The following is a 25,963-nucleotide window of genomic DNA, read 5'->3' as shown; positions in this document are numbered from 1 at the left end:
AAATACGGAAGTGGTCCAATGAAGCAGACGCGAGGCTACAAGACTGTTTTGCCGATACAGACTGGGGTATGTTCCAGGATTCCTCCGATAGCATTGAGGAGTTTACCACATCAATATCCACGCTGAGTTAAACGCTAGAGCTACCGTTTACAAGAAACGAGACACAGACATGGACGCATACAAAAAGGCCCACTACGACCATCAACATCAAACATGCAAAATGACAATATAGGAGGAAGGTGGAATCCTACTACACCCTCTCCGACGGTCGTCGTATGTAGCAGAGCTTGCAGACGATAATGGATTACAAAGAGAAACCCGGCCGTGAGATGACCAGTGATGCAAATCAAATGTTATTTGTCACATGCACCGAATACAACAGGTGTAGGTAGACCTTACAGTGAAATGCTTACTTACAAGCCCTTAACCAATGATGCAGTTTTAAGAAAACACCAAAATATATATATTTTTTAAAGTAATAAGAAAAACAGATAAATAAAGAGCAGCAGTAAATAACAATAGCGGGGCTATATACAGGGGGTACCGGTACAGAGTCAATGTGTCAATGTGTGGGGGCACCGGTGTCGAGGTATTTGAGATAATTACGTACATGCAGGTAGGGTAGTCAAAGTGGCTATGCATAGATAATAACAGAGAGTAGCAGCAGTGTAGCAGCAGTGTAATGGGAGGTTGCCGGGGGGGGGGGGGGGGTACAAATAGTCTGGGGAGCCATTTGATTAGCTGTTCAGGAGTCTTATGGCTTGGGGGTAGAAGCTGTTTAGAAGCCTCTTGGACCTAGACTTGGGGCTCCGGTACCACTTGCTGTGCGGTAGCAGAGAGAACAATCTATGACTAGGGTGGATGGAGTCTTTGACGATTTTTAGGGCCTTCCTCTGACACCGCCTGGTATAGAGGTCCTGAATGGCAGGAAGCTTGGCCCTGGTGATGTACTGGGCCGTATGCACTACCCTCTGTAGTGCCTTGCGGTCGGAGGCCGAGCAGTTGCCATACCAGGCAGTGATGCAACCAGTCACGATGATCTCGATGGTGCAGCTGTATAACTTTTTGAGGATCTGAGGACCCAAGACAAATTTTTTCAGTCTCCTGAGGGGGAATAGGCTTTGTCGTGCCCTCTTCACGACTGTCTTGGTGTGTTTGGACCATGATAGTTTGTTGGTGATGTGGACGCCAAGGAACTTGAAGCTCTCAACCTGCTCCACAACAGCCCCGTTGATGAGAATGGGGGCGTGCTCGGTCCTCATTTTCCTGTAGTCCACAATCATCTCCTTTGTCTTGATCACGTTGATGGAGAGGTTGTTGTCCTGGCACCACACGGCTAGGTCTCTGACCTCCCTATAGGCTGTCTCATCGTTGTGGGTGATCAGGCCTACCACTGTTGTGTCATCAGCAAACTTAATGATAGTTTTTGAGTTGTGCCTGGCCGTGCAGTCATGAGTGAACAGGGAGTACAGGAGAGGACTGGGCATGCACCCCTGAGGGGCCCCTGTGTTGAGGATCAGCGTGGCAGATGTGTTGTTACCTACCCTTACCACCTGGGGGCGGCCCATCGGGAAGTCTAGGATCCAGTTGCAGAGGGAGCTGTTTAGAACTGTGCAGAAATCTTAAACAAGCTAAATGCCTTTTATGCTCGATACAAGGAATACAACACAGTGTTGTGTGAAAGCCCCTGAGTTCAGGATGACTGTGTGATTTCATTCACTGTGGCCAAAGTGAGTAATACTTTTCAACCGGTTAACACTCGCATGGCTGCCGGGGCAGATGAAATTCCAGTTTTCAAAGCATGTGCAGACCAGTTGGCAAATGTCTTCACAGAATTGTAAAATCTCTCCTTCATCCCAGACACCCTGGACCCTCACCAATTCGCATACCGTCTCAACAGATCCCCAGATGACACAATCTTAATTGCACTTCACACTGTCCTCTCCCACCTTGACAAGAGGGGAAATAACTATGTGATAATGCTGTTCATTGACTACCGCTCAGTATTTAACACCATAGTCCCCTCCAAGCTCATCACCAACCTAGGGACCCTGGGACTGAATACCTCCCTCTGTAACTGGATCCTGGACTTCCTGACTGGACGGACCAGGTAGTGAGTATAGGCAACATCTCACCCTCAACATGGGGGCCCCTCAAGGGTGTGTGCTCAGTCCTCTCCTGTACTCCCTATTCAACCACGACTGCATGGCCACGCATGAGTCCAACACCATCATCAAGTTTTCTGACGACACGACAGTGGTAGGCCTGAGCACCGACCGCGATGAGAGCCTACAGGGATGAGGTCAGAGACTTGGCTGTGTGGTTCCATGACAACAGCCTCTCCCTCAACGTCAGTAAGACCAAGTAGCTGATCGTGGACTACAGTAGAAAGAGGGGAGAGCATGCCCACATCCACAGGGCTGTAGTCGAGCGGGCCGAGAGCTTCAAGTTTTTTGGCGTCCACATTACTAAGGACTTAACATTGTCCAGTCGTGAAGAGGGCCAATCAACTCCTCTTCACCATCAGGAGGCTTAAAAGATTTGACATGGGCCCTCGGAATATCAAAAAGTTTGACAGCTACACCATCAAGAGCATGTTGACTGGCTGCATCACAGCTTGGTATTGAAAATGCACCACCCTTGGCTGTAAAGTGCTACAGAGGGTGATGCGGACATCCAGTACATCACTGGGGCCGAGCTCCCTGTCATCCAGGACCTCTATATCAGCCGGTGTCAGAGGAAGGACCGAACGATTGCCAAAGACGCTAGCAACCCAATTCATAGACTGTTCACTCTGCTACCGTCCGGTGAACAGTACCAGGGCATCGGCACTTGGACCAACATGCTCCGAGACAGCTTCTGTTCCCAAGCCATAAGACTGCTAACTAGCCATAAGATTGCTAAATACAGTGCATTCAGAAAGTATTCAGACCCCTTGACCTTTTCCACATTTTGTTACGTTACAGCCTTATTCTAAAATTGATTAAAATGTTTTTTTCCCCCTCAATCTACAGGCAATACCCCATAATCACCAAGCAAAACCATTTTTTTTGCAAATGTATATAAAAATTGTTTTTAAATTATATTACATTTCCATAATTATTTAGATCCTTTACTCAGTACTTTGTTGAAGCATGTTTGGCAGTGATTACAGCCTTGAGTCCTCTTGGGTATCACACTACAAGCTTGGCACACCTGTATTTGGGGAGTATCTTCCATTCTTCTCTGCAGATCCTCTCAAGCTCTGTCAGATTGGATGGTGAGAGTCGCTGCACAGCTTTTCAGGTCTCTCCAGAGATGTTTGATCTGGTTCAAGTCCGGGCTCTGGCTGGGCCACTCAAGGGTATTCAGAGACTTGCCCCGAAGCCACTCCTGCGTTGTCTTGGCTGTGTGCTTAGGGTCGTTGTCCTGTTGGAAGGTAAATCTTTGCCCCAGTCTGAGGTCCTGAGCGCTCTGGAGCAGGTTTTCATCAAGGATCTTTCTGTACTTTGCTCCGTTCATCTTTCCCTCGATCCTGACTGTCTCCCAGTCCCTGTCGCTGAAAAACATCCCCACAGCATGATGCTGCCACCACCATGCTTCAACATAGGGATGGTGCCAGGTTTCCTCCAGACGTGGCGCTTGGCATTCAGGCCAAAGAGTTCAATCTTGGTTTCATCAGACCAGAGAATCTTGTTTCTCATGATCTGATCTCATATGCCTTTTACTGAGGAGTGGCTTCCGTCTGGCCACTTTACCATAAAGGCCTGATTGGTGGAGTGCTGAACAGATGGTTGTCCTTCTGGAAGGTTCTCCCATCTCCACAGAGGAACTCTGGAGGTCTGTCAGAGTAACCATCAGGTTCTTGGTCACCTCCCTGACCAAGGCCCTTCTCCCCCGATTGCGCAGTTTGGCCAGGCGGCCAGCTCTAGTAAGAGTCTTGGTGGTTCCAAACTTCTATTTAAGAATGATTGAAGCCACTGTGTTCTTGGGGACTTTCAATGCTGCAGACATTTTTTGGTACTCTTCCCCAGATCTGTGCCTTGACACAATCCTGTCTCGGAGCTCTACGGACAAAACTTTCGACCTCAAGGCTTGGTTTTTGCTCTGACATGCACTGTCAACTGTGGGACCTTTTAATAGACAGTTGTATGCCTTTCCAAATCATGTCCAGTCAATTGAATTTACCATAGGTGGACTGCAATCAAGTTGTAGAAACAGCTCAAGGATGATCAATGGAAACAGGATCCACCTGAGCTAGTTTAATGGCTGTGATAGAAAACTGAAGATGGATCAACAACATTGTAGTTACTCCACCATACTAACATAAATGAAAGAGTGAAATGAAGGATACATGTACAGAATACAAATATTCCAAAACATGCATCCTGTTTGCAACAAGGCACTAAATTAATACTGCAAAAAATGTGGCAAAACAATTAACTTTTGTCCTGAATGCAAAGTGGGGAAAATCCAGTACAACACCACTCTCCATATTTTCAAGCCTACTGGTAGCTGCATTATGTTATGGGTATGCTTGCATTCGTTAAGGACTGGGGAGTTTTTCAGGATATAAAATTAACGTAATGGAGTTAATCACAGGCAAAATCCTAGAGGAAAAACTGGTTCAGTCGGCTTTCCATCAGACACTGGGAGATTAATTCACCTTTCAGAAGGACAATAACCTAAAATACAAGGTCAAATCTACACGAGTTGCTTACCAAGAAGATAGTGAATGTTCCTGAGTCACCTAGTTACAGTTTTGAACTTTTATTATCCTCCTTCATCATGAGGGAGAGAAATTAAAACATATCCTAAAGACATGGTTTTTGGTAACGGAATTCCAAGGCACAAGGCAATGTTTCTTAAACTTATAGTAGGCAGAAAAATGTATCCAACAATTTATTTCATTAGGCTGACATCCCATATTATGCTTCATGTTCATTTCATTTCAAAAGAGATATATTAACTGTTGTATTGTAAAATTAGACTGACTTGAAATGGGATAACATATTGCCTATGTGCATCAATCTTTTTTAAGCACATTTGAGTATCCTTAAATGCTAAATGTACTGAGCAAAGCCTAATCATAGTCAAGTCTAAACGTTGTATTGCCACTAGATGGCAATGGTTCACCTTTGGGTTGGTTTCATGTAATACATTACCGTAATCTTGTGTATAGCCGGCTAAAGGCAAAGTTACTGTCAGCATCATTTGAAATGTAAGGATATGAAGTTTTAGATATTTTCAAACAGACCTTAAAATACCAAATCACATTTGAAACCCCCATGAAGATACCCTTTTGTTTATCTTACTTTAATTTTGATCTATTAAATGATAATAGCCAAGATGTTCATATTGCAACGCAGAAGATTCGTTGAAGAGGGTCTTCTCGGGTGTTTGCCTATTACATTTGGAGCGCAATTTGTTTGCAATAGAAAAAGACCGCAGAGGTTTGTTTCATTGTACAAAAATTGCGCCCTTCTATTAGGGATGTAGCGCGGAAAAAACCTGTCACCATGGGAGACGCGCAGGTTGGGTATGTGCCAATGGTCTGTGTTACTGCTGTGTTGTGTATGGTCAAGAGAGCGTGCATAATTTGGAGAGAATTACGCGCGGGTAGACGCCAGATAGAAAAATCTTCATCTCAAAAAGGGACATTTCAGGTACTAACTATATTTTATCATGTGTTTTAATTTCAATATTGTGGTTTTCAGGATATCCTCAATTTTACTTGACGCTACTGCTCACCACTTTGTGTAGACAACAAGCTGTCAGGTTGCTTCTTAAAGAGATTATCGCACTAACAATCTAAGGCTTTGAAAACACGGGAGTAGGGTACAATGTCAATATAAGGTTGTAGGCCTAACTAACTTAAATATACTACACTGAACAAAAATATGAACGCAACATGTTAAGTGTTGTTCCCATGAGCTGAAATAAAAAAATCCCAGACATTTTCAATATGCACAAGAAGCTTATTTCTCAAAAGTGTTATACACAAATTTGATTACATCCCTGTTAGTGAGCATTTCTCCTTTGCCAAGATAATCCATTCACCTGACAGATGTGGCATATCAAGAAGCTGATTAAACAGCAATATCATTACACAGGTGCACCTTGTACTGGGGGGGGGGGGGGGCAATAAAGGCCACTTTAAAAAGTACCGTTTAGTCACACAACACAATGCCCCAAATGTCTCAAGTTTTGAGGGAGCGTGCAATTGACATGCTGACTGCAGGAATGTCCATCAGTGTTGTTGCCAGATAATTGAATGTTAATTTCTCCACCATTGCCTCTGACATCGTTTTAGAGAATCTGGCAGTACTTCCAACCAAACTCACAACTGCAGACCACGTGTTACCATGCCAGCCCAGGACCTACATATCTAGCTTCTTCACCTGTGGGATTGTCTCAGGGGGGAGGGGAATCCATAGATTAGGGCCTAATACATTTTTCTGGTGACTTATTTCCTTATATGAACTGTAACTCATTAAATCTTTGAAATTGTTGCATTTATATTTTTGTTCAGTATACATATACATAATTTAACAGCACAATGACAATAGTAAACCTTACATGGCTTGTTTTTAGGCTTGTAACCAGCAGCTTTTGGCTCCCTGCTTACAGTCAAGTGTTTGAATGAGAGTTGCTATGTGACATTCTAATCGTTCATTGTCCAATCAGCCGGGAAAATACATTTAAAACAATACATAGAAAATGTAATTACAATCTTTGTCTTATGACAAATTTTCTGTGTATCAAATTATAATGGTGATACAAAGTGTAGCCTATTATTGTTATTATTGGGCACAGTTTATTGGAATTTAGGCTATGTCACTGTTCAAGTGCTTCTGTGAGTAAGTTTACTAGGTTACGACTATAGCAACAGTTTGTGTATCGGCCCAGCAAGGCTTGGCCTAGAGTCTTCAGTGTGTGAAACTAGTCCTAATCCACCTTACACCTGCCGCAGTGTGAGGCTATAAATATGTCACTTGCTTCTCAGGTCATTAGAGTCCATGTGGAGCCTCACAGAATGCCATCACAACAAGTGTAAGGACTATAGTAGTCTACCTGGCTTTGTCACAAGCTGCAATAGCTACAACACTCCATAATTGGTTTATTGTATCAGTCAATGAGACGGAGACAGTGGACACTGTGCCTGTCTACTCAACAGACATCTCTGCGTTTATACAAGCAGCCCAATTCTGATATTTTATTCACTAATTGGTCTTTTGACGAATCCGATCAGCTCTGAAAAAGATCTGTGTTTGGTCAAAAGACCAATTAGGCTGTGTTTACACAGGCAGCCTAATTGTGATCTTTTGCTACTTAATTGGTCTTTTGACCCATCAGATTAGATATTTTGGCACTAATTGGGAAAAATATCAGAATTGGGCTGCCTGTGTAAACACAGCCTTTGACTGGCCAAGGATAACATGACTAGGGCCCTGTGTTTTATGCAATCATGTGACATAGCAACATTTTATCCTGAATTTTAAGCCTTATCCAGAAATGAGAATTACACCACAAAATGAAAGCAATTGTCTGAAAAGAATAGCGGACAGTTTGATGAAAATCTACAAATAAAGGTTAAAATCCAGGCATGTTACTTCACTGCGCAAAATACAGGGGCAGGGCTGATGATGACTAATTGACAGACAAACAGATACGCCTTGATCAGACCGACAGCGTCATTGCGTTTTGGTACAGCAGAAGTACATTTATTTCCAATAGAACGCTGTGTTTGCTCTTGCAGCATTGCATTGTGGAGGTCTGTGTTCTGTGTGGTGCATACGTCGGATATTTCCAACATACGCATCAAATTGTATGCATAGACTTGACAGAAATAGTAGCAAAGGTGAATGTCGAACTTTTGTTGCATACATATCCAGTAAAATTGTTGGATTACAATTTTTTTGAAATACTTATTTCACGCAGCATTGATGCAATGACGCTGTCATCTGATCGAGGCGATAGGGTTAGTGGTCATGAAGCCTTCGTGGCAATTGTAGAGTGAAGTCATAGACATGGTATACCATGCTGAAATGGCTTATTCTACTGAACAAAAAATATAAACGCTACATGCAACAATTTCAAAGATTTTACTGAGTTACAGTTCATATAAGGAAATCAGTCAATTGAAATAAATAAATTAGGCCTCAATCTATGGATTTCACATGACTGGGAATACAGATATGCATCTGTTGGTCACAGATACCTTAGGGGCATGGATTACAAAACCAGTCAGTATCTGGTGTGACCACCATTTGCCTCATGCAGCGCGACACATCCCCTTCGCATACAGTTGATCAGGCTGTTGATTGTGGCCTGTGGAATGTTACCCCACTCCTCTTCAATGGCTGTGCAAAGTTGCTGGAAATTGGCGGGAACTAGAACTGTCATACATGTCGATGGAGAGCATCCCAAATACAGTGCATTTGGAAAGTATTCAGACCCCTTCCCTTTTTCTAAAACAGGTTTTTAGAACTTTTTGCGAATAAAAAAAATAAACATATCTTATTTACATAAGCATTCAGACCCTTTGCTATGAGACTCGAAATTGAGTTCCGGTGCATTCTGTTTCCACTGATCATCCTTGAGCTGTTTCTACAACTTAATTGGAGTCTCAATTGATTGCACATGATTTGGAAAGGCACACACCTGTCTATATAAGGTCCCACAGTTGACAGTGCATGCCAGAGCAAAAACCAAGCCATGAGGTCGGAGGAATTGTCCGTAGTGATCCGAGACAGGATTGTGTGGCACAGATCTGGGGACAGATCTGGGGAAGGGTACCAAAAAAATCCTGCAGCATTGTAGGTCCCCAAAAACACAGTAGCCTCCATCATTCTTAAATGGAAGAAGTATGGAATCGCCAAGACTCTTCCTAGAGCTGGCCGTCTGGCCAAACTGAGCAATCAGGGAAGAAGGGCCTTGGTCAGGGAGGTGATCAAGAACCCAATGGTCACTCTGACAGAGCTCTAGAGTTCCTCTGTGGAGATGGGAGAACCTTCCAGAAGGACAACCATCTCTGCAGCACTCCACCAATCAGGCATTTATGGTAGAGTGGCCAGACAGAAGCCACTCCTCAGTAAAAGCCACATGACAGCCTGCTTGGAGTTTGCCAAAGGGCACCTAAAGGACTCTCAGACCATGAGAAACAAGATTCTCTGGTCTGATGAAACCAAAATTGAACTCTTTGGCCTGAATGCCAAGCGTCACGTCTGGAGGAAACCTGGCACCATCCCTACGGTGAAGCATGGTGGTGGCAGCATCATGCTGTGGGGATGTTTTTCAGCAGCAGGGACTGGGAGACTAGTCAGGATCGAGGGAAAGATGAACGGAGCAAAGTACAGAAAGATCCTTGATGAAAACCTGCCCCAGAGCGCTCAGGACTTCAGACTGGAGCGAAGGTTCACCTTCCAATAGGACAACAACCCTAAGCACACAACCAAGACAACGCAGGAGTGACTTCGGGACAAGTCTCTGAATGTCCTTGAGTGGCCCAGCCAGAACCCGATCTAACATCTCCGGAGAGACCTGAAAATAGCTGTGGGAAAAGTCAAGGGGTCTGAATACTTTCCGAATGCACTGTATGCTCAATGGGTGACATGTCTGGTGAGTATGTAGGCCATGGAAGACCTGGGTACAGGTCCTTGCAACATAGGGTGTGCTTTATCATGCTGAAACATGAGGTGATGGCTGTGGATTCTCTGTGCATTCAAAATGCGGTCGATAAAATACAAATGTGTTCATTGTCCGTAGCTTATGCCTGCCCATACCATAACCCCACCGCCACCATGGAGGGCAATCTGTTCACAACGTTGACATCAGCAAATCACTCACCCACACGATGCCATACACGTGGTCTGCGATTGTGAGGCAGGTTGGACGTCCTGCCAGATTCTCTTAAACAACGTTGGAGGCAGCTTATGGTGGAGAAATACATTTTCAATTATCTGGCAACAGCTCTAGTGGACATTCCTGCAGTCAGCATGCCAATTGCACGCTCCCTCAGAACGTGAGACATCTGTGGCATTGGGTTGTATGACAAAACTGCACATTCTAAAGTGGCCTTTTATTTCCCCCCCCAGCACAAGGTGCACCTGTGTAATGATATTGCTGTTTAATCAGCTTCTTGATATGCCACACCTCAGGTGGATGGATTATCTTGGTAAAGGAGAAATGCTCACTCACAGGGATGTAAACAAATTTGTGCACAACATCTGAGAGAAATAAGGTTTTTGTGCGTATGGAAAATGTCTATGATCTTAAATTTCAGCTCATGAAACATGGGACCAACAATTTACATGTTGTATTTATATTTTTATTAAGTATGGTTTGTGAATATACTGGTACTTTTTCGCTCCAAAAATCCACCGCACAACTTGATCCCACCGCTGCCACCAACATACCAATTTTAAATCACAATTCATGCCAAGCTGTCAATCTGTGATGGATAGGACTCAGATCATATAATAGCCCAGTTTGGTCATTATTTGATTCCCAAGCAGAGTGAATGTAAGACTACAGCATAAATCCTAGTTAAATACCACTACTGTAGGTATCATTGTACTGAATGTCATGACTATGTAAAGTAAGAGGTCATAAGTCAACATCAATATCATTGTTATGTTGCTCCTTCTAACAGAAGGGGTTGTTAAAGGGTAAACACATGTATAGGTTAATGGGGTCATGGTTATGTATATGCTTCTCTGCTCTTGCAGCTGGAAAGGCCTAGGTTACAGTAGGTCAATGGTCTTAATCCAGTAGGCCATGCTATAGTATAAAGCAGACCATCTCTGAGTCCCAATGATCTTCAGCACTTGATCACTTTCGTTAATGGATTTGAAAGGAAACTAATGTAAGAAATATAGTGGGGAAAACCAATCTAGCTACAACAATCCAATTATTTTCAATGTGTGGGGAAGAGTGCAGGAGTGCACACTTCAGGAGAAAGGTGTAAGAATTGCCTAATCATCTATCTTAAAGAAAGATCCCACTTCTGAACTACTTCTCCCCTTCATTGGGGCGTCCAATTTAGGCATTAAGCACTCTAAGTCAAAGTCAACACTCAAGGCCATAACTCCAGTTCCTATGGTGGAAATACGCTAGACTGCATGGCAATGACTGGCTATGGTCATGACTGGTTACAGAAATGACCGGTTACAGCATGACTGAGCGAGTGAATAGTTTAATCCCTTAAATGTCCCAAGTGTCCGTATTGGACAGGGCCTTACTTCTGTGAGCATGGCATGGGGCAGCATAACACAAAGGCTTATCCAGTCACAACCCTGTCCCGTTTGTGAAACACTCCCAGCAGGTGACAGTAGCGGTGAGGTTACCATTGTGCCACTCAGACCAGACAAGTGACTTTTACAAGGTGCAAAGGTCAGGTCTTGTTAATTGTGTCGAGTTGGGCCAGTTTACTTTTAACTAATTAAATTACAGTATACAGGGCCTAAACCAACCCTGTTAAGAAGTGATCTTAGTTTGGACACAGACAGTGCCAGTCAGACCTGGGTCAATTGTTTAAAAAAATAAAAATAAAACAGTTACTTTCGTTGCGCTTGGTTTAGCTCACCTGGTGTCATTGGCGTGTCGGCTGGGGAGGGTTTGCGCTGTTAGAACTATCCCATGGGTACTATTGTGCCGGGCAAGCCAAATCAGGCACACCTAAAGTATTGTACACACCTATGGAAAGACAACATAATTTAGACCCAAATATGATCCCAGTTCTTGTTATTTGTATCTTGTCAGCCGTGGGATATTTTGAGCGTAGCGCCAAATCATTTGTAGAATGCATACTGGCATTTGAACATAGGAATCCAGACACACTGTGGACACGGTAGACACATTTTAAATGTAGGTGTAGGTGCGTGACCCGTTCGGAATTACGCGATCAGAACGCTATGATCAGAATACTAAAGCTGTATGAATTGTCAAGTCTAGACACGGCCTTATAGCTCTACAGTCGTGGCCAAAAGTTCTGAGAATGACACAAATATTAATTTCCACAAAGTTTGCTGCTTCAGTGTCTTTAGATATTTTTGTCAGATGTTACTATGGAATACTGAAGTATAATTACAAGCATTTCATAAGTGTTTTTATTGACAATTACATGAAGTTGATGCAAAGAGTCAATATTTGCAGTGTTGACCCTTCTTTTTCAAGACCTCTGCAATCCGCCCTGGCATGCTGTCAATTAACTTCTGGGCCACATCCTGACTGATGGCAGCCCATTCTTGCATAATCAATGCTTGGAGTTTGTCAAAATTTGTGGGGGTTTGTTTGTCCACCTGCCTCTTGAGGATTGACCACCAGTTCTCAATGGGATTAAGGTCTGGGGAGTTTCCTGGCCATGGACCCAAAATATCGATGTTTTGTTCTCCAAGCCACTTAGTTATCACTTTTGCCTTATGGCAAGGTGCTCCATCATGCTGGAAAAGGCATTGTTCGTCGCCAAACTGTTCCTGGGTGGTTGGGAGAAGTTGCTCTTGGAGGATGTGTTGGTACCATGGTTTATTCATGGCTGTGATCTTAGGCAAAATTGTGAGTAAGCCCACTCCCTTGGCTGAGAAGCAACCCCACACATGAATGGTCTCAGGATGCTTTACTGTTGGCATGACACAGGACTGATGGTAGCGCTCACCTTGTCTTCTCCGGACAAGCTTTTTTCCGGATGCCCCAAACAATCGGAAAGGGGTTTATCAGAGAAAATAACTTTACCACAGTCCTCAGCAGTCCAATCCCTGTACCTTTTGCAAAATATCAGTCTGTCCCTGATGTTTTTCCTGGAGAGAAGTGGCTTCTTTGCTGCCCTTCTTCACACCAGGCCATCCTCCAAAAGTCTTGGCCTTACTGTGCGTGCAGATGCACTCAGACCTGCCTGCTGCCAATCCTGAGCTAGCTCTGTACTGGTGGGGCCCCGATCCCGCAGCTGAATCAACTTTAGGAGACGGTCCTGGCGCTTGCTGGACTTTCTTGGACGCCCTGAAGCGTTCTTCACAACAATTGAACCGCTCTCCTTGAAGTAATTGATGATCTGATAAATGGTTGATTTTGGTGCAATCTTACTGGCAGCAATATCCTTGCCTGTGAAGCCCTTTTTGTGCAAAGCAATGATGACGGCACATGTTTCCTTGCAGGTAACCATGATTGACAGAGGAAGAACAATGATTCCAAGCACCACCCTCCTTTTGAAGCTTCCAGTCTGTTATTCGAACTCAATCAGCATGACAGAGTGATCTCCAGCCTTGTCCTCGTCAACACTCACACCTGTGTTAACGAGAGAATCACTGACATGATGTCAGCTGGTCCTTTTGTGGCAGGGCTGAAATGCAGTGGAAATGTTTTTGGGGGATTCAGTTCATTTGCATGGCAGAGAGGCACTTTGCAATTAATTGCAATTCATCTGATCACTCTTCATAACATTCTGGAGTATATGCAAATTGCCATCATACAAACTGAGGCAGCAGACTTTGTGAAAAATAATATTTGTGTCATTCTCAAAACTTTTGGCCACGACTGTATATCCACACATGTCATGTCACATTTAGACAAGTTTAGGGTATTCATATTTTGGGAAATTAAAAAACAGACTGATTAAGATGCGTAAGATTGGACCATCAGTGATACTGTACTGGATGTTCATGCAACAGAGTCATATCAAGTATTTTGAGTAACCCTTTGTGTGCGTGCGTGTGTACAGTACATGTATTTATGTTTGGGAAACAGACGTACGCACCAGGTAGTGTCAGTAAGAAGGGGAATAGTTCAGACACTGAAGATTTCTCCACTCAGTGAAATTCAACTTTTAATCCAGGTCCTGACCTGGCATTTGCCTGCTTGCCCTCCTGCCTGTTTATGTAACAGTCTTTCCCCTCTAGTGACCTTGTGTAACACTACAATATGTAAAAACAAAGTTGGGTCAACCAAGACTATTAATTCCTCTCATATGTCTCCCTCTCACACCATTTCCACAAAAAAAACATCTGGGAAGGAGGATCGATTTCCATTCTCCTTATAAAAATAAACTCTGCCTTGGATCATTTGATTTTGCTTAAGTTATTACAGATATATTTTTACCACTGTATTATTGTTTACTCTCTGCTCACTCTGTTTTTCTCTACTACAGAGTCTCTGTTGAATGTAGCTGTGGAATGGATTTACAGCCAGTAGAAAGGTGATGCGGGTAGAACACCCTATTGGAAAGCGACTTTCATCTTTGCCTGTAGGTGTTCAAAGCTAACACCATGCCATAAGGAACTGTGTGCTACAACGATTTTACTGTGGGCTGGAACTATTCTTTTGGGCTGGAAAGAGGACCCTCTCCACTTTCAACAATGTTATAGCTAACAATAGCATTTTCAGAGACCTCTCTGAAGAGCTCTCTGTCTCTGGCTGATAGAAGGCCACAGAGCTCCTCAGTCAGTGGAATAGTCCTTAATTAGGAACACCAAACGCACTGCACCTGCATCTGCTCTACGTAAACACATATATTGGACACATCAAGCTGCCGTGCAGAAGCTCAAGCCGGCAGCTGGCACCTCTGCATGTGTGTATGTTTCCCTGTCTGCGTGTGTGTGAGTGTGCGCCACCTTGGATCCTCCTTGGAGCCGCACACAGCCCGGGCGCCCAGCCTTCGGCCCGGAGATGCTGCAGACCAACAACTACTCCCTGGTGCTGCTGATCCAGCTGAGCCTGTTGACCTTTGACCTGTTCGTCAACTCCTTCAGCGAGCTGCTGAGGGCAGCGCCCGTCGTCCAGCTGGTGCTCTTCATGTAAGACGCGGGGAAGGATGGGAGAGCCGGGGGGTTGACTCTGATGTAAATTAATTATTTAAGGGTGGGAGAAAAAGGGGATTGACACAATGTAAAAAGCAGTGTTTCTCAACTCTGGTCCCTCTTCACAGTGTGTGTGTGTGTGTATCCAATTATGTGTCTTTATTCGTTTAACGTAACTGTAACTAAATGGAAGCTTCTCTCTCTCTCTCTCAGTATCCAGGACATAGCCATCCTGTTTAACCTGATCATCATTCTGCTGATGCTGTTCAACACCTACGTGTTCCAGGTGGGCCTGGTGTCCTTGCTGCTGGAGCGCTTCAGGGCCCTGCTGCTGTTCTCTGCCCTCTACCTGACACTCAGCATCTCCCTACACTCATGGATCATGGTACGCTGTGTGTGTATGTATGTGTGTCAATTAAAATCTAAGTTTATTAGTCACATGCACAGTTTACAGCAGGTATGAAAGGTGCAGCAAAATGCTTATGTGCTAGCTCCCTCAACAATGCAGTACATTAGTCAATATCAACAACCAAAAGAGTCAAGTCAAAATAACAAGAGGTAGTATGCATAGCGTAACACCACGTATTATTGGCATATTCAACAGAGTTAAAGAAATATATTACCTTCAACAGTGTTATCTTGTGATCAAGCCATCAATCTTTTGTGATTATTGGTGTCGTAAAAATGTTAGCTAACAGGTTAGCAATTAGCATGTTTGACATTTCAGTGGAAATACTGCTACTATCAGCTTTTTGATAAGCGGTTTAGCAAAAAAAATATGTCCCGTATTATCAGCATATGGTCCCCAGTTATTGTCCACCTTACTATTTTGTTTAATTACAAGATGTATCCGTTTTAATTTTGTTCAAAAAGAGACACCAACCTCATATCCGAGGTGTTTACTAGATAGTTGGCTAGCCTTCCAGTAAAAAAAAATGACTTGCCTGTCAACTTATCATTCCGTAGCCCAGTGCACCCTCCTGTAAACTCTTAAAAATGGTTCTTCATCAACATCTTCTTCAGTGTTGTAACCAAATAATGTCTCATTATTTATTTTACAGATAAATCTTATGTTTAATAATAACATATAAATGAGTATGAATAATTTTGGTAAAAAGTTGAATATTAAATGATGTGTGGTGTGTCGTGCAGTAGAATTTTACAATATACAGTGTCCCACAAAATGTGTGTGTGTGTGTGTGTGTGTGTATATATATATATATATATATATATATATATATATATAATTTTTTTTTTTTTTTTTTTTTTTTTTGTTGAAAACTCTCAAAACTTAACTTACATAAACTGCAATGAAAATCAGTAGTCAGCTAGCTAGAAGGATGTCTTAGTCGCAAAACGTACTGTTATTTTCCAGTCCATTTAAATGTTGAGCTCAAGGTGATTTAATCCTCCAACCGCTAGAGAGTGTCTGAAGTTAAGGGGTGTCCGATGTTGGGGGGAAATTAGATTGTAAAAACAGTCCATTATTACTCTGCATTTACAAATATAAAGTGGGCAGTGAGGGACTTGGTCTAGCAGTGGAATAAATAGTATTTAATAGAACTGCAGCGTTGACTGTGTGTGTGTGTGTAACACTCGTACTTTACTTTTCCCCCCCTACTAGCACCGACTTTGTGATTAGCTACTTTATTGAGGACAAATGTATTTACTATGACTGAGATATGTGATTATCCCACCATATGTGGTTGTCCCACCATCACTAACTGTAAGTTACTCTGGATATGAGCGTCTGCTAAGTGACTCAAATGTAAAAACGTGACGTTTGTGTGGGTGTGTGTGTGTTTATGAATGTGTATGTTTTTGTGCAATGGTTGGATGTGTGGGTAGTCAGTGCAAATAATCTCTAAAGTGCAGATCATCTCTGAGGTGAAAATAGTCTCTAAGGTGCAGGTAGACAGCTGGGTTTAGCTGTTCAGCAGTCTGATGGCCTGGTGGTAGTAGCTGCCTGTTGTTCTGAGACCCGATGCTCCGATACTGGTTGCCAGGTGGTAACAGAGTGAACAGTCCGTGGCTCAGTTGACTAGAGTCCTTGACGACCTTCCTTTGTGTGTGTGTGTGAGTGAGAGAGATAATGTAGCTTACACACTTTCTGACACATGCAGGTCCATGTATATACTGCATGTGCGCATAAATGTGTGAAGCCTGTGTGTGTGAGTGTGTGTCTTGCCTATTTTCATGGGGATAGTTCTGATTTCTAGTTATTATAGAAATGTGCACGTGTGGGAAGGTATAGGATCTGTTCATAGCCTGGCGATCAACATTCAGTGAATTTGAGGTTTGAGAGAAGTACTGTAGAGGAACTGATCTTTCTTACAGGCAATTGGGGGATTTAGCCTGAGCTGTGATGTTCAGGAAACTCCCTGACAACCAACTATGACTGAGCTTTTGTCATAAGTGGATTCACTCCTAGCCACAAATAAGATGAGAGTATACTTTATTAATCCACAGGGGGAAATTACATTTGCCACTAACCTGATATGTGTGAGAGATATTTTACTTTGTGGATATGGAATTTCAAGTTTTCTGTAGGACTCAGAATTGTTTATTACATGTGTATTATCATTTACTATCAATTTATGGTTTATTATATGTTTTAGTGAAAGAATGCTATCCCTCAAACTGAATGATGCATTGGGTTGTGTCTATCTCTGCAGAATCTACGCTGGCTAAAATCAAACCGCTATGTGTGGACTGATGGTCTCCAAGTGCTTTTTGTCTTCCAAAGAATAGGTGAGGCTGTCTTTTGTCACACACTTACTGAAACACATTTTAGGAAACCTTTTAGGCCTGAAACGCAATCCATCTTGAATGCCTTCATTAAATCAAATAAGGTAGAGATCAGTGCTACATGGTAAATACTTTTTGAAGGTGTGTAGTACTACATCAGTCATACACACATGCACCAACACACACACAGCTCTCACACGCTTTATTTGTATAGCGTAGTAGGTAGGTACCAAGTTGACCCTTGAGGGGCCGTATGGATCTGATTTTCATTCCCTTTATCTACTAATTGGTTAAGAGGATTTATAGTTGTCTTTTCTGTTTCAAAACCAAATTACTTCAGTCTTTCATTGGTGATGTGTGTTTGTGTGCAGCGTCCGTGTTGTACTACTACTTCTACAAGCGCACCACAGAGTACCTGGGTGACCCTCGGCTCTATGAAGACTCGCCTTGGCTCAGAGACGCCTTTGCCAATGCCAGGGCCCGCCAGTGAGCAAAGAGCAGTGTGTGGAGATTAAACTGGAATGGACAGATCCAAAATTGGCCCCTCCATTACCCCTGGACACAGAGAGACACTGCTACGTGCAGAGCTGAAATAGACGCTACAGTGCACAGGCATGGGCTTATATGGAGGGAAGACATGGGTAAACTTTAACAAGAAGGGTGAAAAATGAGATTCTGCTTGGATACAGCAAGTCACTTTGCAGGGCAAGCCAGATGTACTGTAAGAGGCAAACTGGTTTAGGGCCTTGATTAATGGACAGAATGTTATACCAAGATGACTGTGATGCTAAAATTTGAGAACTCATAGTTTGATGTGACATTGACAACAAGTTGTATATATTTCTTTTCACACTGTGTAACCTTGTGACTGCATTTGTCTGTGTCATTTAGCTATCAATTTAATTATTATCTTTGTTGTTTTGTAGGATGATTTGAGAGTTTGTGTGCCAGATTTTTTGTGTGAAGATGACTGGAAAGAAAAACAATGTTTTATGTGTTTAAAATGCTTACTTTTTTCCTGCTTTTTGTACAAATGTATTAAACAAAACCCAGACAGTGCATACACTGATACACACTGTCTGTGCTCAGTATCCCTTTCAGTAAATACTTCCAATGTTAATCCTATATCACATGCACTCAGCATAAGCACACATTTATGTGACACATCAATTTACGTCACAAGCTCTCGGCATTGTGAATGAGATTACCTTTTTGTTATGACCCTATGCAGTCATTGCATTGACCTAAACACACTGGATTTACACATGGAAAAAGACAAACCGTTAGACAGTCACATGCAAAATCTCCAAAAACAATTTGGGTGAACAGAATGTATGCTGTGCAGATACAGTATTTATCAGAATAGGGGACTAAAGACCTACGTCAGAGTCTATATATTACCGAAGAAAAAACATCTCTCCTAACCCACCCCATAAATAGTGCTCGACAGTAAATATACACAACAATACACCATACACATGCTTGCTTTCATGGAGCCACAGACAGGGATCTATTTTTATACCTGGGATTAATCAGGGATTGAGTCTTTAGCCTACAGCCCACAAGCCAGTGTTTTTGACAGCAGTGATGTCACTGCAAGCCCTGTGTTTATGAAGGTGTCAGCAAGGATGGTGGATAAACCAAGATGTCTTACTCAAGCACTTTACAATTGGAAAAAATAGTAAAGGTTCCTGTCTGTGTAAGTGGGCATTCCCTCTCTCGCGTCAGCATGCTTTCCCGCATGAGGCCAATGGCTCTAGTCTACTTGTGGTCCCCTCCCCGCTCTTCCCATACTCCCTTACTATAACATTTTCCACCAAGATAGAACTGCCAAAGGGGGCGGTGTTGCAATCTACTGCAAAGATACTCTGCAGAGTTCTGTATTACTATCCAAGTCTGTACCCAAACAATTCGAGCTTCTACTTCTAAAAATTCACCTTTCCAGAAACAAGTCTCTCACTGTTGCCGCTTGCAATAGACCTCCCTCTGCCCCCAGCTGTGCCCTCGATACCATATGTGAATTGATTGCCCCCCATCTATCTTCTGAGCTCGTGCTACTAGGTGACCTAAACTGGGACATGCTTAACACCCGTACCATCCTACAATCTAAGCTTGATGCCCTCAATCTCATACAAATTATCAATGAACTTACCAGGTACAACCCCAAATCCGTAAACACAGGCACCCTCATAGATGTCATCCTAACTAACTCGCCCTGCAAATACACCTCTGCTGTTTTCATTCAAGATCTCAGCGATCACTGCCTCATTGCCTGAATCTGTAATGGGTCTGCGACCAAACGACCACCCCTCATCACTGTCAAACGCTCCCTAAAACACTTCTGCGAGCAGGCCTTTCTAATCAACCTGGCCGGGGTATCCTGGAATGACATTGACCTCATTCCGTCAGTAGAGCATGCCTGGTTATTATTTAAAAGTGCCTTCCTCACCATCTTAAATAAGCATGCCCCACTCAAAAAAAATTGAACTAGGAATAGATATAGTCCTTGGTTCACTCCAGACCTGTCTGCCCTTGACCAGCACAAAAACATCCTGTGGCGTTCTGCATTAGCATCGAATAGCCCCCGTGATATGCAACTTTTCAGGGAAATTAAGAACAAATATACACAGGCAGTTAGAAAAGCTAAGGCTAGCTTTTTCAAACAGAAATTTGCATCCTGTAGTACTAACTCAAAAAGGTTCTGGGACACTAAAGTCCATGGAGAATAAGAGCACCTCCTCCCAGCTGCCCACTGCTTTGAGGCTAGGAAACACTGTTACCACCAATAAATCCACTATAATTGAGAATTTCAATAAGCATTTCTCTACGGCTGGCCATGCTTTCCACCTAGCTACCCCTACCCCAGTCAACTGCACGGCACCCTCCACAGCAACCCGCCAATGCCCCCACCATTTCTCCTTCACCCAAATCCAGATAGCTGATGTTCTGAAAGAGCTGCAAAATCTGGACCCATACAAATCAGCCGGGCTAGACAATCTGGACCCTCTCTTTCTAAAATTATCTGCCGCCATTGTTGCAACCCCTATTACTAGCCTGTTCAACCTCTCTTTCGTATCGTCTGAGATTCCCAAAGATTGGAACGCTGCCGCGGTCGTCCCCCTCTTCAAAGGGGGTGACACTCTAGAACCAAACTGATACAGACCTATATCTATACTACCCTGTCTTTCTAAGGTCTTCGAAAGCCAAGTTAACAAACAGATTACCGACCATTTCGAATCCCACCATACCTTCTCTGCTATGCAATCTGGTTTCAGAGTTGGTCATGGGTGCACCTCAGCCACGCTCAAGGTCCTAAACGATATCATAACCGCCATCGATAAGAGACATTACTGTGCAGCCGTATTCATCGACCTGGCCAATGCTTTCGACTCTGTCGATCACCACATTCTTATTGGCAGATTCGACAACCTTGGTTTCTCAAATGATTGCCTCGCCTGGTTTACCAACTACTTCTCTGATAGAGTTCAGTGTGTCAAATCGGAGGGCCTGTTGTCCGGACCTCTGGCAGTCTCTATGGGTGTGCCACAGTGTTCAATTCTCGGGCCGACTCTCTTCTCTCTATACATCAATGATGTTGCTCTTGCTGCTGGTGATTCTCTGATCCACCTCTACGCAGACGACACCATTCTGTATACTTCTGGCCCCTCTTTGGACACTGTGTTAACTAACCTCCAGGCGAGCTTCAATGCCATACAACTCTCCTTCTGTGGCCTCCAACTCCTCTTAAACGCAAGTAAAACTAAATGCATGCTATTCAATCGATCACTGCCCGCACCTGCTCGCCCGTCCAGCATCACTACTCTGGACGGCTCTGACTTAGAATACGTGGACAACTACAAATACCTGGGTGTCTGGTTAGACTGTAAACTCTCCTTCCAGACTCACATCAAGCATCTCCAATCCAAAATTAAATCTAGAATCGGCTTCCTATTTCGCAAAACAAAGCATCCTTCACTCATGCTGCCAAATATACCCTCGTAAAACTGACCATTCTACCGGTCCTCGACTTCGGTGATGTCATCTATAAAATAGCTTCCAACACTCTACTCAACAAATTGGATGCAGTCTATCACAGTGCCATCCGTTTTGTCACCAAAGCCCCATACACTACCCACCATTGCGACCTGTACGCTCTCGTTGGTTGGCCCTCGCTTCATACTCGTCGCCAAACCCACTGGCTCCAGGTTATCTACAAGTCTCTGCTAGGTAAAGCCCCGCCTTATCTCAGCTCACTGGTCACCATAGCAGCACCCACTTGTAGCACTCGCTCCAGCAGGTATATCTCACTGGTCACCCCCAAAGCCAATTCCTCCTTTGGTCTCCTTCCAGTTCTCTGCTGCCAATGACTGGAACGAACTGCAAAAATCTCTGAAGCTGGAGGCTCATATCTCCCTCACTAGCTTTAAGCACCAGCTGTCAGAGCAGCTCACAGATCACTGCACCTCTACATAGACCATCTGTAAACAGCCCATCTATCTACCTACCTCATCCCCATACTGTATTTATTTATTTATCTTGCTCCTTTGCACCCCAGTATCTCTACTTGCACATTCATCTTCTGCACATCTACCATTCCAGTGTTTAATTGCTATATTGTATTTACTTCGCCACCATGGTCTATTTATTGCCTTAACTTACCTCATTTGCACTCACTGTATATAGACTTTTTGTTTTATTTTGTTCTACTGTATTATTGACTGTATGTTTTGTTTATTCCATGTGTAACTCTGTTGTTGTATGTGTCGAATTGCTATGCTTTATCTTGGCCAGGTCGCAGTTGCAAATGAGAACTTGTTCTCAACTAGCCTACCTCGTTAAATAAAGGTGAAATAATTTTTTAAAAATGTAAACGCATGCATGTGCACACACACAGTACTAGAATGCCTGCCATTTTGACCATTATCGATTTTGATTGATACAGTAAGTAGATTAAGTGTCTCTTACAAGGGCATTTTGCTTGATCAACCGTGAGCAACAATGCCATGGCTCTGAAAGATCTCTAGTCCTCTTCATCAGTAACTTGGCTTTCTGCTGCTGAGGTTGACAATTTAAAACACTGATGAGCAAAGCATTGCAACACACAGTATTTCATGTGAAAAAACGTCCTATTACAGAGGGGTAAGCCAAATAATATAAATTATGACAATCTCCTCTTCTGTCCAATGCAGATGGACAATGCACCATATTATAAAATGACATGCACCAACAACGACAAATCGACTTTCGAGCCACATGGGGCGCTGTGAAAGTAAATATATCTAGTTTTTAGCAATCCACTTCCGCTTGTTTTTTTAATTATTTATATCCATGGTTTCAACACTTGAGAAGAACTGATACGATTTCGCTGGTGTTCTTATTCTGTATTTGAACGCCATGTCTTATAATTACGTGGTAACAGCGCAGAAACCGACGGCAGTCAATGCCTGCATCACTGGTAATTATGTTATTCTTGTTAGCTCGCGCACCAACATGTCGTAGTGACCTCATCCACTAGCATGTTAAGCTCCCGCGCGAGAAGCCAAGCTACAGGCACCTGCAGGCCCCTTGAAATTGTTTCGCCAGCAAGTTGATCAAGTCCATTGATAAAGGCTTTGTTCAATGTTTATTAACCATGCACAGTATGGGACATGTGGTTTCGCTCGACTGATATTATATAGCTAGCAATCAATTGTCAATCAAGTGAACACAAAATGGCACGAGCCAGTGTGTGCTCCTGCGCAGCCAGGATGTTTTGAAGCTAATGCTAGCTATCTTCAGTTGTCTGATGTCAATTTGTTTGGATTACTATTACCTTCTTGTTTATCATTTGGCCAAGAATCTCAGACAGGTTTGGAGCTTCAGTGTTGCTAAATTACACAGGTAGCAGGCAGCCCACTGCAGTGCCAGTCAATATGTCCACCTAAATAATAAATTGGCAAATGTATAATGTTATAGTCATGGACAGTCTGCATAGTTACGAATGTAAGGACATTTACTTAGCCTTTAACTGCCTGCATTTCTTTGATTGCAAATATGTTGGCGTCAGCTAGCAAACTATTCAATGTATTACTTTTTAGGTTAAAATCACGTGTGATTAAAAATAACTTAATTTAAGGCATTCTGACACTGACTAACAAATCCCATATTATTAATTTTAAAATCACACTGTCTATGCAGTGTTGTCACCTTAGTGCATATTTTGAGTAAAAATTATCTGCTTAGCTAGAAAAGTATGCCAGTTGTATTGCTAGTACATAGAAAAACAAATACTTGAATTCCAGAAATTAGCATTTTCAATATACAGGAAGGAGATTGGGAAATAAATAAAAATATTGCGTAGACTTGCCTAGTTAAATGAAAAATGTATATCTGCTAGTCATACAGAAAGCTGGAAGGCACTCCAATAACTACTAATTTAGCTCTTAGAAAAAGTTAGTCCGACTGACTAGACCACCCTCTCTTCCCCAGGCCACTTTACTTCTGCCGAGGACCTGAATCTGCTCATAGCCAAAAACACACGCCTGGAGATCTATGTGGTCACAGCGGAAGGGCTCCGGCCCGTCAAAGAGGTGGGCATGTACGGCAAGATTGCTGTCATGGAGCTCTTCAGGCCAAAGGTGAGTCTACTACCTGTATGTTTGTGCGTGCATGTTAGTAATTTCAAAGCTGGGTCATATTCAGTAGAGAGAAAACATTTTGAAACAAGGAGGTACTGCATGAACTTTTATTTATATATTTTATTTAACCTTTATTTAACTAGGCAAGTCAGTTAAGAAGAAATTCTTATTTACAATGACGGCCTACACCGGCCAAACCCAGACGACGCTGGGCCAATTGTGCGCCGCCCTATGGGACTCCCAATCATGGCCGGTTGTGATACAGCCTGGATTTTAACCATAGTGTCTGTAGTGAAGCCTCAAGCACTGAGATGCAGTGTCTTAGACCGCTGCGCCACTCGTGATCTCAATAAGAACACAGAATTATGTTTTACGTTGCAAAAGGTTCCACTACGGTGTGCCCCTCTTAACAAGACCCAGATTTCTTTCTTTAACTGCCATACAAGTTGTATACTTCTGCCGAAATTGAACGTCGGACGTATGTTTTCACTGGCTTCAATGGAGAAGAACTTTTTGTCTGTTTTGACTGCAGGGCGAAAGCAAGGATCTGCTGTTCATTCTCACGGCCAAATACAACGCTTGCATCTTGGAGTACAAACAGAACGGCGAGAGCATCGACATCATCACCCGCGCCCACGGCAACGTGCAGGTAGAAAAAACAAAATATGCGCATAGCCAGTGTCTTTGAGCTGTTGATGGAGATCAAGGTATATGTTCTGCAAAACTACAAAAGGAATACTCTGCAGACTGAAACAATAGGATGCCGTGAAACGCCTCTTACTTGACCAACTTATTTATTTTTGCATAGGACCGCATCGGGCGTCCCTCGGAGACAGGCATCATTGGCATTGTAGACCCTGAGTGCCGCATGATCGGCCTGCGGCTGTACGACGGCCTATTCAAGGTGATTCCGTTGGACCGGGAGAACCGAGAACTCAAGGCCTTCAACATCCGCCTGGAGGAGCTGCAGGTCATCGACGTCCACTTCCTGTACGGCTGTCAGGCGCCCACAGTCTGCTTCATCTATCAGGTAGGGAGGGGTGCAGGTAAAATAGGGTGGGGGAGGGACGGGTAGGAAGTGGTGGATGAAAGGGTTACAATGTTGGAGTGGTTGTGTCTATGCATTTAAATGGGTGTGTTTTGAGGGGATGGTTGGGGAGGAGTTGAGAGAATGCAAGAGTAGGAATATGATGCTGTTTGAAAGAATATTGGGGAGTCAGAGGGGATGTGTATATGAGACAGTAGTGCATGCCCGGTGAAAGGGGGAATGTGTGCTTTAGTTAACAGAAATGTTGCATGAATATCTGCGAGTGTGTCAGTCTGATTTTGTTTCTGTGTGTTTGTGTGCTGTAGGACCCTCAGGGACGGCATGTGAAGACCTATGAGGTGTCGCTGAGGGAGAAGGAGTTCAACAAGGGGCCGTGGAAACAGGAGAACGTGGAGGCTGAGGCTTCTATGGTCATCCCAGGTGAGGAGAGAGGATATCCAGGCAGGGTTAGACAATGATCGTCGGGGCCCTGGTCCAATGCTCATGAGATTTACTTTATTCTGATGTTCATAACTCTTAGATTAGTGTTTAGAGATAATTTCCACTGGAACTGCAGCGCCCAAGGGTCCTCTTCTGCTTTTTCTACTTCTTCTTATAGCGTATTTGAATGTGATTCCCTTGTTGGTTGATTTACGTGGTGGTTTATGTATTTGTCTATTTCAGTCCCAGAACCATTTGGAGGCGCTATAATCATTGGACAAGAATCCATCACCTACCACAACGGGGATAAATACTTGGCCATTGCGCCTCCCACCATCAAGGTAAGATCAACGTAAATCAAC

The 25,963-nt window shown here is 43.3% G+C and overlaps 2 protein-coding genes across 2 annotated transcripts in view; both read left to right on the top strand.

Annotated features, from left to right (window-relative positions):
- Positions 1-14,637: 14,637 nt before the first annotated feature.
- Positions 14,638-18,006, top strand: LOC120052081 (transmembrane protein 138-like). The gene is made up of 4 exons (XM_038998939.1): positions 14,638-14,765; positions 14,982-15,153; positions 17,444-17,519; positions 17,888-18,006. The coding sequence occupies exons 1-4, from the start codon at positions 14,638-14,640 to the stop codon at positions 18,004-18,006; spliced, it is 495 nt and encodes a 164-aa protein (XP_038854867.1).
- Positions 18,007-22,820: 4,814 nt separating this feature from the next.
- The window catches only part of LOC120045469 (DNA damage-binding protein 1), a 28,181-nt gene continuing 25,038 nt past the window's right edge, over positions 22,821-25,963 (top strand). The window contains exons 1-6 of the mRNA XM_038990363.1: positions 22,821-22,971; positions 23,985-24,133; positions 24,666-24,782; positions 24,942-25,163; positions 25,487-25,601; positions 25,845-25,942. Of these exons, the coding sequence (XP_038846291.1) occupies positions 22,911-22,971; positions 23,985-24,133; positions 24,666-24,782; positions 24,942-25,163; positions 25,487-25,601; positions 25,845-25,942 (762 nt within the window). The 5' untranslated portion in view covers positions 22,821-22,910. The remainder of the gene's footprint in view (positions 22,972-23,984; positions 24,134-24,665; positions 24,783-24,941; positions 25,164-25,486; positions 25,602-25,844; positions 25,943-25,963) is intronic.

The sequence above is a fragment of the Salvelinus namaycush genome, chromosome 1 (genome assembly GCF_016432855.1).
Source record: "Salvelinus namaycush isolate Seneca chromosome 1, SaNama_1.0, whole genome shotgun sequence".
NCBI classification, from domain to species: domain Eukaryota; kingdom Metazoa; phylum Chordata; class Actinopteri; order Salmoniformes; family Salmonidae; genus Salvelinus; species Salvelinus namaycush.
This window is presented reverse-complemented; position numbering and strand designations above follow the sequence as displayed.

Excerpts from the sequence above, each read along its gene's own strand:
- LOC120052081 (XM_038998939.1), top strand. The coding sequence starts at position 14,638 with ATGCTGCAGACCAACAACTACTCCCTGGTGCTGCTGATCCAGCTGAGC. Across the intron at positions 14,766-14,981 it reads GTCCAGCTGGTGCTCTTCAT|TATCCAGGACATAGCCATCC; the intron begins GTAAGACGCGGG and ends TCTCTCTCTCAG. Across the intron at positions 15,154-17,443 it reads CCCTACACTCATGGATCATG|AATCTACGCTGGCTAAAATC; the intron begins GTACGCTGTGTG and ends CTATCTCTGCAG.